General features: G+C 45.1%; 1 protein-coding gene and 1 pseudogene across 1 annotated transcript; both read right to left on the bottom strand.

Moving 5' to 3' along the window:
- Nucleotides 1–7,964: 7,964 nt before the first annotated feature.
- Nucleotides 7,965–8,048, bottom strand: LOC123433773 (annotated as a pseudogene).
- A 1,165-nt stretch (nt 8,049–9,213) lies between these two features.
- LOC123429157 lies at nt 9,214–10,200 on the bottom strand. The gene is made up of 2 exons (XM_045113217.1): nt 9,924–10,200; nt 9,214–9,713 (listed from the first exon to the last, which is right to left on the bottom strand). Exons 1-2 carry the CDS (start codon nt 10,081–10,083, stop codon nt 9,439–9,441), a joined length of 435 nt encoding a protein of 144 aa, XP_044969152.1. The 5' UTR covers nt 10,084–10,200; the 3' UTR covers nt 9,214–9,438.
- Between the last annotated feature and the right edge of the window lie 6,532 nt (nt 10,201–16,732).

The following is a 16,732-nucleotide window of genomic DNA, read 5'->3' as shown; positions in this document are numbered from 1 at the left end:
TTATGAGGTGATCTCTCACCAAAATTTCAAGACGAAATTGTGTTCTCCCTGACTGTGCACCGTTGCTACAGTTCGTCGTTTCGAGACACCACGTGATGATCGGGTGTGATAGACTCAACGTTCACATACAACGGGTGCAAAACAGTTGCGCACGCGGAACACTCGGGTTAAGCTTGACGAGCCTAGCATGTGCAGACATGGCCTCGGAACACATGAGACCGAAAGGTCGATCATGAATCATATAGATGATATGATTAGCATAGGGATGCTTACCACTGAAACTATACTCAACTCACGTGATGATCGGACTTGAGCTAGTGTAAGTGGATCATGAACCACTCAAATGACTAGAGAGATGTACTTTTTGAGTGGGAGTTTAGCGAATAATTTGATTAAGTTAAACTCTAATTATCTTGAACATAGTCTAAGTCCATTTTGAATATATTTGTATTGTAGATCATGGCTCACGCGACTGTCATCCTGAATTTTAATACGTTCCTAGAGAAAGCTAAGTTGAAAGATGATGGAAGCAACTTTGTAGACTGGGCTCGTAATCTTAAGCTGATCTTACAAGCTGGGAAGAAGGATTATGTCCTTAATGCTGCGTTAGGAGATGAACCACCCGCTACGGCTGATCAGGATGTTAAGAACGCTTGGTTAGCGCGTAAGGAGGACTACTCAATAGTTCAATGTGCAGTCTTGTATGGCTTAGAACCGGGACTTCAACGTCGCTTTGAGCGTCATGGAGCATTTGAGATGTTCCAGGAGTTGAAGTTTATCTTTCAGAAGAACGCCCGGATCGAGAGGTATGAGACCTCCGATAAATTCTATGCTTGCAAGATGGAGGAAAACTCGTCTGTCAGTGAACATGTGCTCAAAATGTCTGGGTACTCAAACCGTCTAGCTGAGCTGGGGATTGAACTCCCGCAAGAGGCTATCACTAACAGAATCCTTCAAACACTGCCGCCAAGCTATAAAGGCTTTGTGTTGAACTACAACATGCAAGGGATGAACAAGTCTCCCGGCGAGTTGTTTGCGATGCTGAAAGTCGCAGAGTCTGAACTCCGTAAAGAGCATCAAGTGTTGATGGTGAGCAAGACCACTAGTTTCAAGAGAAACGGCAAAGGCAAGAAGGGCAATTCGAAGAAGAGCGGCAAGCCTGTTGCCAATCCGACGAAGAAACCCAAAGCTGGACCTAAGCCTGAAACGGAGTGTTTCTATTGCAACGGTATGGGTCACTCGAAGCGCAATTGCCCCAAGTATGTGGCAGATAAGAAGGCGGGCAAAGAAAAATCAGGTATATTTGATATACATGTTATTGATGTGTACTTAACCGGCTCTCGTAGTAGTGCCTGGGTATTCGATACCGGTTCTGTTGCTCATATTTGCAACTCGAAACAGGAACTGCGGAATAGGCGAAGGCTGGCGAAAAATGAAGTGACGATGCGCGTAGGAAATGGTTCCAAGGTTGATGCAATCGCCGTCGGCACAGTGTCACTTCAGTTACCGTCAGGATTAGTGATGAACTTAAATCATTGTTATTTAGTGCCTGCATTAAGCATGAACATTATATCTGGATCTTGTTTATTGCGAGACGGTTACTCTTTTAAGTCAGAGAATAATGGTTGTTCTATTTCTATGAGTAACATCTTTTATGGTCATGCACCTAATGTGAGAGGATTGTTCATATTGAATCTTGATAGCGATACGCATATACATAACATTGAGACCAAAAGAGTTAGAGTTAACAATGATAGCGCCATATTTTTGTGGCACTGCCGCTTAGGTCATATTGGTGTAAAGCGCATGAAGAAACTCCATGCTGATGGACTTTTGGAGTCACTTGACTTTGATTCACTTGACACGTGCGAACCATGCCTCATGGGCAAGATGACTAAGACTCCGTTCTCCGGAACAATGGAGCATGCAAGTGACTTGTTGGAAATCATACATACCGATGTGTGTGGTCCGATGAGCGTGGAGGCACGCGGCGGATATCGTTATTTTCTCACCTTCACTGACGATTTGAGTAGATATGGTTATGTCTACTTGATGAAGCACAAGTCTGAAACATTTGAAAAGTTTAAGCAATTTCGGAGTGAAGTGGAAAATCATCGTAACAAGAAGATCAAGTTCCTACGGTCTGATCGTGGGGGTGAGTATCTGAGTTTCGAGTTTGGTACTCACTTAAGACAATGTGGAATTGTTTCACAGTTAACACCGCCTGGAACACCACAGCGTAACGGTGTGTCCGAACGTCGTAATCGTACTCTGTTAGAGATGGTGCGATCTATGATGTCTCTTACTGATTTGCCGTTATCGTTTTGGGGCTATGCATTAGAAACAACTGCATTCACTTTAAATAGGGCACCATCAAAATCCGTTGAGACGACACCATACGAACTTTGGTGTGGAAAAAGGCCAAAGTTGTCGTTTCTTAAAGTTTGGGGATGTGATGCTTATGTCAAAAAGCTTCAGCCTGAAAAGCTGAAACCCAAAGCGGAAAAGTGCGTCTTCATAGGTTACCCAAAAGAGGCAGTTGGGTACACCTTCTATCTCAAATCCGAGGGCAAAGTGTTTGTTGCTAAAAACAGAGCTTTTCTCGAGAAGGAGTTTCTCTCGAGAGAATTGAGTGGGAGGAAGATAGAACTTGACGAGGTTGTCGAACCTCTCATCCCTCTGGATGGTGGCGCAGGGCAAGGGGAAACCTCTGTCATTGCGACGCCGGTTGAGGAGGAAGTTAATGATGATGATCATGAAACTCCGGTTCAAGTTTCTGTCGAACCACGCAGGTCGACGAGACCACGTGCTGCTCCAGAGTGGTACGGGAATCCCGTCTTATCAATCATGTTGTTAGACAACAATGAGCCTGCAAATTATGAAGAAGCAATGGTGGGCCCAGATTCCAACAAATGGCTAGAAGCCATGAAGTCCGAGATAGGATCCATGTATGAGAACAAAGTGTGGACTTTGGAGGTACTACCTGAGGGCCGCAAGGCTATTTAGAACAAATGGATCTTTAAGAGGAAGACGGATGCTGACGGTAATGTGACCGTTTATAAAGCTCGACTTGTGGCAAAGGGTTTTTCAGAAGTTCAAGGAGTTGACTACGATGAGACTTTCTCACCCGTAGCGATGCTTAAGTCCGTCAGAATCATGTTAGCAATAGCTGCATTTTTCGATTATGAAATCTGGCAGATGGATGTCAAAACGGCGTTCCTTAACGGTTTCCTTAAGGAAGAGTTGTATATGATGCAACCCGAAGGTTTTGTCGATCCTAAGAATGCTAACAAGGTGTGCAAGCTCCAGCGATCCATTTATGGACTGGTGCAAGCATCTCAGAGTTGGAACAAACGCTTTGATGAGGTGATCAAAGCATTTGGGTTTATACAAGTGGTTGGAGAATCTTGTATTTACAAGAAAGTGAGTGGGAGCTCTGTGGCGTTTCTAATATTATATGTGGATGACATATTGCTGATTGGAAACAACGTGGAGTTTTTAGAGAGCATAAAAGATTACTTGAATAAAAGTTTCTCTATGAAGGACCTAGGAGAAGCTGCTTACATTCTAGGCATTAAGATCTATAGGGATAGATCAAAATGCCTGATAGGACTTTCACAAAGCACATACCTTGATAAAGTTTTGAAGAGGTTCAAAATGGAACAGTCCAAGAAAGGGTTCTTGCCAGTTCTACAAGGTACGAGATTGAGTAAGACTCAGTGCCCAGTAACTGATGAAGATAGAGAGCATATGCGCTCCGTCCCCTATGCTTCAGCCATAGGTTCTATCATGTATGCAATGCTGTGCACTAGACCGGATGTTAGCCTGGCCATAAGTATGGCAGGTAGGTTCTAGAGTAATCCAGGAGTGGATCACTGGACAACGGTCAAGAATATCCTGAAGTACCTGAAAAGGACTAAGGAGATGTTTCTCGTGTATGGAGGTGACGAAGAGCTCGCCGTAAAAGGTTACGTCGATGCAAGCTTTAACACAGATCCGGACGACTCTAAGTCGCAAACCGCATACGTATTTATTCTTAATAGGGGTGCAGTAAGCTGGTGCAGTTCCAAGCAAAGCATCGTAGCAGATTCTATATGTGAAGCAGAGTACATGGCTGCCTCGGAGGCGGCTAAGGAGGGTGTCTAGATGAAGCAGTTCATGACGGATCTTGGAGTGGTGCCAAGCGCACTGAATCCAATAACCTTGTTCTGTGATAACACTGGTGCCATTGCCTTAGCAAAGGAACCACGGTTTCACAAGAAGACTAGACACATCAAACGACGCTTCAACCTCATCCGCGACTATGTCGAGGGAGAGGACGTGAATATATGCAAAGTGCACACGGATCTGAATGTAGCAGACCCGCTGACTAAACCTCTTCCACGGCCAAAGCATGATCAACACCAGAACTGTATGGGTGTTAGATTTATTACAATGTAATTCACATGGTGATGTGGGGGCTAGATTATTGACTCTAGTGCAAGTGGGAGACTGTTGGAATTATGCCCTAGAGGCAATAATAAATATATAGTTATTATTATAATTCCTGTATCAAGATAATCGTTTATTATCCATGCTATAATTGTATTGAATGAAGACTCATTTACATGTGTGGATACATAGACAAAACACCGTCCCTAGCAAGCCTCTAGTTGGCTAGCCAGTTGATCAAAGATAGTCAGTGTCTTCTGATTATGAACAAGGTGTTGTTGCTTGATAACTGGATCACGTCATTAGGAGAATCACGTGATGGACTAGACCCAAACTAATAGACGTAGCATGTTGATCGTGTCATTTTATTGCTACTGTTTTCCGCGTGTCAAGTATTTATTCCTATGACCATGAGATCATATAACTCACTGACACCGGAGGAATGCTTTGTGTGTATCAAACGTCGTAACGTAACTGGGTGACTATAAAGATGCTCTACAGGTATCTCCGAAGGTGTTAGTTGAGTTAGTATGGATCAAGACCGGGATTTGTCACGCCGTGTGGCGGAGAGGTATCTCGGGGCCCACTCGGTAATACAACATCACACACAAGCCTTGCAAGCAATGTGACTTAGTGTAAGTTGCGGGATCTTGTATTACGGAACGAGTAAAGAGACTTGCCGGTAAACGAGATTGAAATAGGTATACGGATACTGACGATCAAATCTCGGGCAAGTAACATACCGAAGGACAAAGGGAATGACATACGGGATTATACGAATCCTTGGCACTGAGGTTCAAACGATAAGATCTTCGTAGAATATGTAGGATCCAATATGGGCATCCAGATCCCGCTGTTGGATATTGACCGAGGAGTCTCTCGGGTCATGTCTACATAGTTCTCGAACCCGCAGGGTCTGCACACTTAAGGTTCGTCGTTGTTTTATGCGTATTTGAGTTATATGGTTGGTTACCGAATGTTGTTCGGAGTCCCGGATGAGATCACGGACGTCATGAGGGTTTCCGGAATAGTCCGGAAACGAAGATTGATATATAGGATGACCTCATTTGATTACCGGAAGGTTTTCGGAGTTACCGGGAATGTACCGGGAATGACGAATGGGTTCCGGGAGTTCACCGGGGGGGGGGGGGGCAACCCACCCCGGGGAAGCCCATAGGCCTTGGGGGAGACACACCAGCCCTTAGTGGGCTGGTGGGACAGCCCACAAGTGCCCTATGCGCCAAGGAGAAGAAAATCAAGAGAGAAAGAAAAAAAAAGGAGGAGGTGGGAAGGAAGGGGGACTCCCTCCCACCAAACCTAGTCCAACTCGGTTTGGGGGGGGGGGGAGATTCCTCCCCCTTGGACTCGGCCGACCCCCTTGGGGCTCCTTGAGCCCCAAGGCAAGGCCCCCTCCCTCCCACCTATATATACGGAGGTTTTAGGGCTGATTTGAGACGACTTTCCCACGGCAGCCCGACCACATACCTCCACGGTTTTTCCTCTAGATCGCGTTTCTGCGGAGCTCGGGCGGAGCCCTGCTGAGACAAGGTCATCACCAACCTCCGGAGCGCCGTCACGCTGCCGGAGAACTCTTCTACCTCTCCGTCTCTCTTGCTGGATCAAGAAGGCCGAGATCATCGTCGAGCTGTACGTGTGCTGAACGCGGAGGTGCCGTCCGTTCGGTACTAGATCGTGGGACTGATCGCGGGATTGTTCGCGGGGCGGATCGAGGGACGTGAGGACGTTCCACTACATCAACCGCGTTCTCTAACGCTTCTGCTGTACGATCTACAAGGGTACGTAGATCAGTCATCCCCTCTCGTAGATGGACATCACCATGATAGGTCTTCGTGCGCGTAGGAAATTTTTTGTTTCCCATGCGACGTTCCCCAACAATATGCTCATCGAATATAACATCACGGGAGACATATACACGACCCGTGGAGACATCAAGGCACTTATAGCCTTTGTGGAGAGAGCTATAGCCGATGAAAACACATTGCTTGGAACGATATTCTAGCTTGTGTTTGTTGAACGGGCGGAGGTTGGACCATACTGCACATCCAAAAATGCGAAGTGAAGAGTACTCTGGGGTGGTATGAAAAAGTCGTTCGAGAGGTGTTTGGTTGTTGATGACGCGGCTAGGAACTCTGTTGATAAGATGAACATCGGTGAGAAAAGCCTCATCCCAAAATTTAAGAGGCATGGAGGCATGAGCTAATAGAGAGAGACCGACTTCTACGATATGACGGTGTTTGCGCTCAGCGGAACCATTTTGCTGGTGGGCGTGAGGACATGAGACATGATGTGTAATACCGATGCGTTCAAAAAACTGATTTAACTTTTGGTACTCGCTACCCCAATCTGTTTGCATGGCAATGATCTTGCGATCAAACAAGCGTTCAACAAGTGCTTGAAAGATATGAAATTTTTGAAACACATCAGATTTATGTTTGATGAGGTAAATCCAATTGAACTTGCTAAAATCATCTATGAAGCTGACATAATACTTTTGTCTACCAACAGAGAGAGGGCCAGGGCCCATACATCCGAAAAAATAAGCTCTAAAGGAGCTGTTGACACACTAGTGGAACGAGGGTATGGTAATTGATGGCTTTTGACCATCTGACACACATCACAGACAAGATGATGATCTGTTTTATTGGACACTGGAAGATTATGGTGGCGAAGAATCTGTTGCACAACTGGGAGGGATGGATGACCGAGGCGCCGATGCCACCTAGAGGTAGATGGTTTGACAGCACCAAGGATTTGCCGTCCAGAAGCAGCCGGTTTGCCATCAACAGGGTACAGTCCATCTCTACTTGGACCGTGAAGGATGGTTCTCCCCGTTTCCTGATCATTCGCAGAAAAGAACTCCGGGTAAACAATGAGGTAAGCATCATTATCTTTAGTAAGTTGATGGCCAGAAAGAAGACTCTTAGAGGCGGTAGGAACATATGCAAGATATTGTTCAATTGAAGAGATTCATGGGGAGTAGGAAGAAGTGCATGACCGATATGTGCAATTTGCATACCTTGCCCACTGGCATTGTGAATCTGCTCCGGTCCTGTGTACCTATCTCGGACCTGGAGTTTCTCCAGTTCACCCGTCACATGATCAGTAGCACCGGTGTCGAGATACCAGTTGGTATCGACACCGTATGAGGCAGCCACGACATTGGCAGCTTTGGGAGGATTGCCTTGACGTTTGGGATTGTTGTTGAAGGATTTGTCAAAGCGTTTCTTGCAAGACCATGTGTCATGTCCACCAGCCTTGCAGATCTGACAGATGAGCGGGCCCTGAGGAGGCGGATTTCCCCCTGTTGGTGATGAAGTGACGGTGCCATATTTATTGGTGTAGGAGGCACCGCCGCCAGGGGAAAAACGAGCCGTGTTGCCACAACCACTCCCCTTGGAGGCAAGGTTGAGGGAGTGGGCAGCACTGCTATTCTGTGCCTCGATCCGAGTCTCGGCAGAGAGTAGCAGAGAGAAGATCTCACCAACACCGATTGGGTTGTTAGCCGCCGCACGGGTCGAGATTGCCGAAACAAACGAGTTGTAATCGGGGTCAAGACCGTGCAGGATGTGGGAGACGACTTCATCTTCATCAACGGGCGTGCCAGCCGCTGCAAGTTCATCTGCAAAACCCTTCATCTTGGTGTAGTAAGAGGCGGCAGAAAGATCACCTTTCTTCGTAGTGGAGAGTTGACCACGCAATTGAATTTTGCGCGCCCGAGATTGGGAGGCAAAAAGCAACAGAATCATCTGCCACACGCCGGAGGAAGTAGCGACGTCGTGGACTTGGAGGAGGACATCCCGCGAGAGAGATGCCAGCAGGAAGGTGAGGACATACTGGTCCTGGCTATACCAAGTGGTGTAGGCAGGATTGGGGGTGGTGATGGATTCCTTCTTCCCGGAGACATATGTCTCCACGACCAGAGTGGCAGGGGGCGCCGGAGAGGAACCATCGAGGTACCCCATAAGGCCGGCAACCCTGATGTGAGGAAGAACCTGTGCCTTCCACACCAAAAAATTGTCTCTGGATAATTTCTCGGTGATGGTATGACCTAGTGCGGCTAGGGAGATGGAGGAAGACATGGCGACGGCTGAGGAAGAAGATGCGTTGGACATAGAAAGAGAAAAGGCTCTATACCATGTGAGAATTGATAGGGTAGAAACGTATGCTTTACCAGCAGGGACGTATGCGTGTTATATAGGGCGTAAAGCCAACCGAATACAAAGATTACATGAGATAGGAAGTTGTTAGGATTGATCTTTATCTATACAAGATCTATCTACAAGATCAATCCTAATATTCTACCTCTAAGTTAAACACACGCACCCCTAAGATAATTACAATGTCTAACACTCACGGGAGATCCGGTGCTCGTGACGGACTGTAGGAGTCACCGCCGCTGCAAAGCAGGCAAAATTGTAGCTAGGGGCATTTCAATCCAAATTAGGTACATTTCAGCCTGAAGTATACTCAAACCACCGTCAAAAAGGGATGCATGGAGTAACACATATCATAATTTGAACGAACCTGTGGTTGAATGGTTAGTGGGACTATGGTATTCTAAATCCATCAGGGTTCAAATCTTGGTGCTTGGAATTATTTCTGATTTTTTTTTAGGATTTTCGACGATGCACATTTAGTGAAAGGCGTTTCTGTCGACGGCGAGGCGTCTACTGTAACTTCGTAAATTTTAAGATGATATGCTGGCTCAGTCTTTCAGAGGTGCTCATAGAAATAGATTGTGTATGTATGCGTTCATAAAAAATATATATGCGCGTATATACGAGAGCTTGTCGTCTATACCATGTTAAAAGAAATTCACATGGTAGCGTAGCAGGTGAAACCCACCATTCAGTGCAAACCTGAAACTTTGCTCATAACCACCGGCCGTATTTCAAATGAATAGAGATAAGAGGTCGGATACATTTCATAATCTGGATTCTGGACCTAGAACTTCATCTTCCACCACCTTCCTAATGACCGCGGAGTTCACCGGAGATCCAGCGCTGGTGACGACGGGATCGAGATAATATCGGCGACTGGATCTTGTTCATCCCACCCCATGAGAAAACTCCAGATTTCCTCCCCCAAGATGTAACCCAGCGTCTTCGGCGCCTCTGCCATGACGCCAGAAGCGTCGACCAGAGCATCACCCGGTGGTACGTAGTACATGTCTCCATTCAAACCAACAGCCAGCCCACCAGCGACCGGATCAACATCCCACACCGGAGTACCTTCGGCAAATGCATCCCACTGGCCGGAGCCTGCAAAACAGTCAATACGCAGGTAAGAATTAATGTAACCAGCGACAAGCTTTTTTCCGTAATCATGGTCGATGCTCGCTCCACTCATCAATGGCGATCGACCACGGTAGGAGGCACAGTCCCTGCAAAGCCATGGGTCACACTGCAAGTGCAAGGCCATGGAGCAGAGATTTTCGTTTGGGTTACAAAACAGAGAGATTGGGAGATAACCGTTTGCATGGTGGAGATCGACGTACGTCGTGTGGTGATCCATGAGGTCGCCGCTGCTGGAGAGGAGAGGAGGAGCTCGATCGAGGTTGAGGCGGCCGGCGCACACAGAGCAAGTGAAGAGAGGGAGGAGACACAGTATGGTATGGACACTACATAACATGGTACATGCTGGAGCGCGCCATCGATCACCGCTGTTCAATTAGATCAATTATCATTGGCGTGATGCAAGTTAGGATGAGAGTACGTACTACCAAATAATTTGGCTGTTGGGGCCTCAGTCCATTGATTAATAACACAAGGTCTTCTCTCTCTCTGCCCTTTCCAGAAAACAAAAACACGTGGTTCCTCTTTGGTGGTTCCCTTCGTTCTCCACTCCAAACTGCAGTACTACTAGAATTTGGGTTCCCTTTGTTTTCCACTCCAAACAAAGTTGGCGATAGAAATAACTCGGCAGTATTAATTATTGCTGGGGTCTGTCTAGCCGAGTGCGTTGCGTCGAGATTGATATCCGGTGAAGGTTTCGCCGGGTTTAATATGGCCTTTGTCGGGTTTCTTTGGAACTCGGCAAAAATGGTGATTCTAGTAGTGCTGGTGTTGAGCCAAAACTTATGTGTGTGAGAGAAAGAGAGAGACAGACACTACCTAAGTGGGTTCGTCTGCCTCCCAAATTCTCCGTCCAGGTCACCGAGGCCGAGACGCACGTCTCCCTCCCTCCCTCCCTCCCAACCCTAGCCGCCTCCCCCTCCCCCTCCCTTCCTCGCCGCCGCCTGAGGCAGCCGCCGGGCAAGCCCGGGGCGCCAAGGATGGTGGCGGTGGGGCCTAGGCTGCCCTGCCTCTGCATGCGGAGTCCCGGATCTGGAGCGGCGGCTCCATTGGCGAGGCACGGCAGGTTAGCAGCCGTGAGGGAGGTGGATCCGGCGTCTCGGCCGCGCGGGCGGCGTGATCCGGTGGTCGCTGGCGTCCGGCGACGGCTTTTGCAGTGGCCGGTGCGCGCGATCTAGTGCCTCCCCTCCTTCCCCGTTCGGCGTGCGGGTCAGCCTGGTCGGGCCGCGCTTCCTTGGATTGTCGGTTTTGTACAGGAGGTGTTGCTAGTGGTGGGGATCTAGTTCGGGCGAAATCCCTGGTCGGCCATGGTCGGCCGCGTCGACGGCGACGCCTGAGGGCGCCGTTCCCCTCCTTGGAGGCGTCGGTATGGACTGATCCCCTCACTTCCCCTTCCCCTAGGTCTTCCGGGCGAAAGCCTTAACTTTGTTGGGCGGCGGCGGCGCTCACGGCGCCGTTCCCTTTTTGAAGGCGCTGCTTTGGAACCTTGGGGCTGGGTGGCGCTTGTGGGTGGTGGGCGACGGCGGTGGTGCGACCCTATCCTAGCATGGATCTCCGTCCTGCTTGGAGATGGACTCGCGTAGGTGGAGGTCGTCGTTTGGCGTCATGATGGCGTCGATGCCGGAGGCACCTGCCAAGGCTGGTACCTCAATCTGATCTGAAGATGGACCAGTGGAAGATGACGGCGACGACACATGTGAGTGCGTCGGACCGGTTTTACCCCGGACCCGGTATGTGGCTCGGTCAGGGTCTCCGGCTTTAAATGTTAGGCTTAGGTGAGAGGTCTGGGTATTTGGTCCAGCTTGCACCCCTTCATCATATGGATAGAAGTAGCAGCAGATGTTGCCAAGATGGTGGATTCAGGCATATTGTTGTACTGCTTTGTAAGGTCCTCGAGAATAATCAATAAAATGACCGCATGCATCTCCCAGATGCAGACGCCGGGGGTCATTCTCCTTTTTAAAAAAAAATGGGTTCGTGAGGCAAGGCTGGCGAGAAGAAGGGATCATATCAGATCTCGGTATGATGACACTAGCTAGCGTGATTCTGTACTGTAGTTGCTAGTGGATGAGGTCAACTTCCGGCCATCTCCACAACCACAAGCGATGCATGTGATGAAGTTTGTATTCTTTTTTCTCTGTAAAAGCCTCGGAATGGCCTTCGATCGGTTCCTTGAATAAGAAAATCCCCAACCGCTGCCGGTAGCAACCCGGCCATGTCGAAAAATGCTTGGGATGATGTGTACTAGAACCTTCCCATCTTGATGAGTATAAAAAGGGTTGCAAGTGCCAGGTCAAATAATGAATTTATTATCGTCATGTACGTCGACCGGTTGCGATTTGTAGCAACGCGATTAAGTCCGTGGCATGAATGCAACTCACTCCGGGCGGAGCTGGTAAAGCTGGAGTACGTAGTTACTGGAGCTAGGTAGTGACATCCACTCTTTAAAAAGTGGAGTGTAGATTCTACTCATACTCCTATAAGATTATACCCCCTCCGTCTCAAAATAAATATCGCTCCTCTAATATTAAATTTGTACTAAGTTAGTAATAAATTCGCGACATTTATTTTAAGACGGAGGGAGTACAAAATTTGTAATTTTCAAACTTTCGGATCTTAGGTATAGATCCAAACAACCAGTTTCTCCCACGTCAAGCTGCTCGTGAGCAGATTTTTCTCCATGGATGATTTTTTCCCCTCCTCATGCAACTCCTTTTTTTGACAAAAAAATTCATCAAAGACGAGACTTGAACTCAAAACCTCAAGTTATACAAGGGAGTCAAGGATAACCTAGCCTAGACTACAATTTGTGAAAGTTGATGCGTTGTTATTTATTTCATTATTCGTACACCGGATTAAACTTTTTCTTCTCTACAACATATGCCATACCAATCTAGAACTTTGTGCTGGACATTTGTTGACCGTGATTAATTGCTATTGAACTGCAATCGTTCTTAGTGATTCGACAAGGTGCAAATCAATGAATATACCTACAATCTAGTACGTGCCAACATAAATATATCCAATAAGTTATTTTGTGTAATAGCGTGGTTATATAAACACTACACGACCTGATAACCTACATAAAACACCATGGTAACTTTTGTCTCGGGTTTCTTTTTGGGTGAAAACATACCCAATAACTTATTTGTAAATGACGTGGTAATATAACAATACAGCCCTGATAACTTACAGACAGATACTATTGTAACTTTTGACCGGAGAAAAAAGTTGTTGAAAACATACCACATGATAACTTATGTGTAGATAGTATGATAATATATGTACCGCAAAGCTGATAACCCATGTAAAAACACCGTGGTAACTTTTGATCCGGGAGGACAATTGTTAAAAAATGTGCCCTGATATTTTTGTGCAACATGGTAATATACACAACAAAGCTGGTAACTCACTGCAAACATCATAATCACCTTTTGACCGTGGGATAAAATTTTGATGAAAACATACCCTGGTAATTTTGTGTAAATGACACGGTAACTTATGTATGACAGATGTGATAACTTACATAGCCCAGATGTGTTAACGTTTGGTCCAAAAATAAGTCATGAGAACATATCAATATGTTATCTAGTTTCGAAGATCTCGTCGAAATGATTTGGTTTAAAGACGTTTTTTCAATCGGAGCGACGGTTTGTGCTACAAACCATTTTAAAGTTTGAAAAAAAAATCTAGGATGACATCAACTTTTCGTTCTCTAGTGTATATATGCATATAATTATTGGAAGGAGTACAGCTAAAAGAAAAATTAATCACTTTAATGCATGCATGTATGTAATTAGAGTGAAGTAAGAATTGTTTTTGCCTATTGCTAAAATCCGAACATTTGATAGTTATAAAAGTCAAAGATTATTTGTTCATAGACGACTAATTGTGGCTACAAACTCGTGGTTTCTTTCTAGTAACTAGTAACAGTGCACGTGCAACGCACGTGTCCACAAACATGAAGTTCAAGTGAGTATAAAAATTTGAAATCATATTATTCGATGATCGCCTTATTATCTCTAAAGAAAAGAGAGAAGGGGGACTACAAATTAACCTATCAATTATCTTTTATGGATGTCATGTGAAGTTCGAGCACAACAAGTAGAAATCACAATTATATAGGTACATGTTAGAGATGAAGGACAATCGACTGAATGAACAACTTCTTCATAGAGAAGATAATGTCATAGCCTATTTAGTCTATTTTATAGTAAATATGAAATCAAACATCCGATGAAGATTTCAGAATGTCTAATTTTCTTAGGTGATCTTGGAAGGTACATATAAACATTGTCCAAGTGAACATGGTGGAGATACAAACTTGGAGCGAAGATACAAAAAACAAATCAGTCTTGGAAAAAATTAATTAGTTTCTTCTTCGATTCATGCTGCTTTTCATCTTCGCAAGTTGAAGAACTGATGATGGCGGTAAGGCCACCCATGGGAGTTACAGCGGGCACCACCTACGAGCTGGAAGAGTATATCGATAATGGCGACAGTTTTGCCCCACTCACTTCCTTGCGGCTTATCCTAAAGTAGAACTACGGTTCAGAAAGATTCCTACTACGTATATAGTTGTAGAACATGTCGAAGCCAAAAACAAATCAATAAAGCATTAGATTCATAATAAGAAAATATAAGAAAATACAGAGGGAATTTAATATTTTATAAACCAGCTTAGTTCTGGCAAGATTAAACATGAGCTAAAGATGTCACCATGGTATCAACATATTAGCACCGGAGAAAGTGTACTACTATTGTAGGATGGCAAATTGTACAATAAGGAATGACGTGAGCAGATTAGTGGCTATAAGAATTATTGGTTCCCGAAGCTAAACAACAAAGAGAAAAGTATCCATTTAGAACAGCATGCATCTCCTTTATGTGCTACTCCATCCGTTCCAAAATAAGCGACTCGGCTTTGTGCTAAAGTTAGTACAAAGTCGAGTAACTTATTTTGGGACGGAGGGAGTACATATTTGTGCCTTATTAAAATAAACACTTTCACGCTATGCAAACAATTTAAAAACTATAGGAAGATATTCTAGATTACAAAAACTTAACTCCTGGATGGCAGCCAAGTTAATAGTTAAAATAAAGACCATCCGTTCAGAAAAAAGTTAATAGCAGTTGTATAAGAAATGTTGCACTGATGTCTCTCGAAGGTTTCCTGCTTATTCACACTTCAAAATTCAAACAAAAGACTATCAAAAACAATTCTAACAGTCTAGTTGGTTTTAGAGGATTTTCCGTATGTGATACATTCCTGAATGTTGAATCTAAGCGATGTTGGTTCCTCATTTAGTAGGCCAGTCTTGATCTTAGATACGTGCAAATCAATGGTTCAACAAAGGCTGTAATTTACCTTTTACTGAAATATATGCTATCAATTGATCTCTTTCTATCTTACGGATGAGATGAACATAATTGTGGAAAGTATAGCCAGATCAACTTTTTCGAGTACGTGAGGTCCATCCACAAAATCATTTAGGAGAGTACAAACACAACACCTAGAATTCAAAACCGAGAAAGATCAGGTGAGGAGTAGAGCAGGAAATCCGCGAACTTACAAAGTGGCCCAGGAACGGTGGCGGCAGCTCCATCCCAATCGTCCATGCTGCTGCATGAGGAGGTTGGGGCGAAGGGAGTCGCCGCGGGGTTCCGATTGTTGGTGCCACCGTCGCTGTAGATGGGGGAGAACAGGGGAATCGCTCTCGAACCGTCGCCTTCGCACCTGCACCGGTGTCGCACAAACGCTCGTCATCCCTCGGTGCTTAATGGGCCGGTCGCTTGGGCCTAATCAACCAGCATACTGCGTTTCGGCCACGGGAATAGCCTCCCATTAGGCCAGCCAGCCCACGAAAGCACACAGATCATATCGACCGGCCAGAAATGGTCTGATCAAAAAAATTAACGGTCCAGGCGTCTCATGGCGTGAGAGGACAGGAATTAGGCTCAATTTTACTGTCCTAAATTAGGATATATATTTTGGCAGATCACATTATATAAAAAAAATACAAATAAGATCAACCTCTGGGCAGTTTACTTACATACTGGTTGATCAGTCCCTTTTCTAGAACCAATCTTCTCAAGCTCTTTAAGTTAAAAGTGACAAGACAAAGATTTATGCCACATCAAACATATTTTTACGATCCATGTGAAGAATCAATAACATAAGTGAGTGTTAGTGAGAATATGCTAGGAACTTCATGGGTGCAAAAACATACTCACTTGAACTTCATGAAATATGCGAGGATCTAACTGCCAAGCAATTTATCTGAACAAAAGTAAGATCCCAAGCTGGATAAAAGTATAGGATTCTTCAATTGGGGGAAAGAGAAATCATATAGATGTGCAGATTCATTAGCTGGATAAATATTCAAGATTCTTCAGTTAGGGGAAAGAGACACAATTGAGTTGTTGTTTAAGTCTGACAACTTAAATTTTGATGTGACTCGTGAACATCACGGTTGACTCAGAGAACAAACTGAACAATAACACACTTACTAAATCCAAATGCACACCAGATGATGAGTTATATAACATATGACATCCAGCTTGGTTTCATAAGTATGTGAGTTCACTGAGTACCTCCGAGCTCAATTGGCCATAGCTGTGAATGTTGGAATTATGCCCTAGAGGCAATAATAAATATAGTTATTATTATAATTCCTGTATCAAGATAATCGTTTATTATCCATGCTATAACTGTATTGAATGAAGACTCATTTACATGTGTGGATACATAGACAAAACACTGTCCCTAGTAAGCCTCTAGTTGGCTAGCCAGTTGATCAAAGATAGTCAGTGTCTTCTGATTATGAACAAGGTGTTGTTGCTTGATAACTGGATCATGTCATTAGGAGAATCATGTGATGGACTAGACCCAAACTAATAGACGTAGCATGTTGATCGTGTCATTTTGTTGCTACTGTTTTCTGCGTGTCAAGTATTTGTTCCTATGACCATGAGATATTATAACT

Source organism: Hordeum vulgare, chromosome 2H (genome assembly GCF_904849725.1).
Source record: "Hordeum vulgare subsp. vulgare chromosome 2H, MorexV3_pseudomolecules_assembly, whole genome shotgun sequence".
Classification (NCBI taxonomy): domain Eukaryota; kingdom Viridiplantae; phylum Streptophyta; class Magnoliopsida; order Poales; family Poaceae; genus Hordeum; species Hordeum vulgare.
The sequence above is the reverse complement of the archived record's forward strand: the minus strand, read 5'-3'. Positions and strand labels throughout refer to the sequence as shown.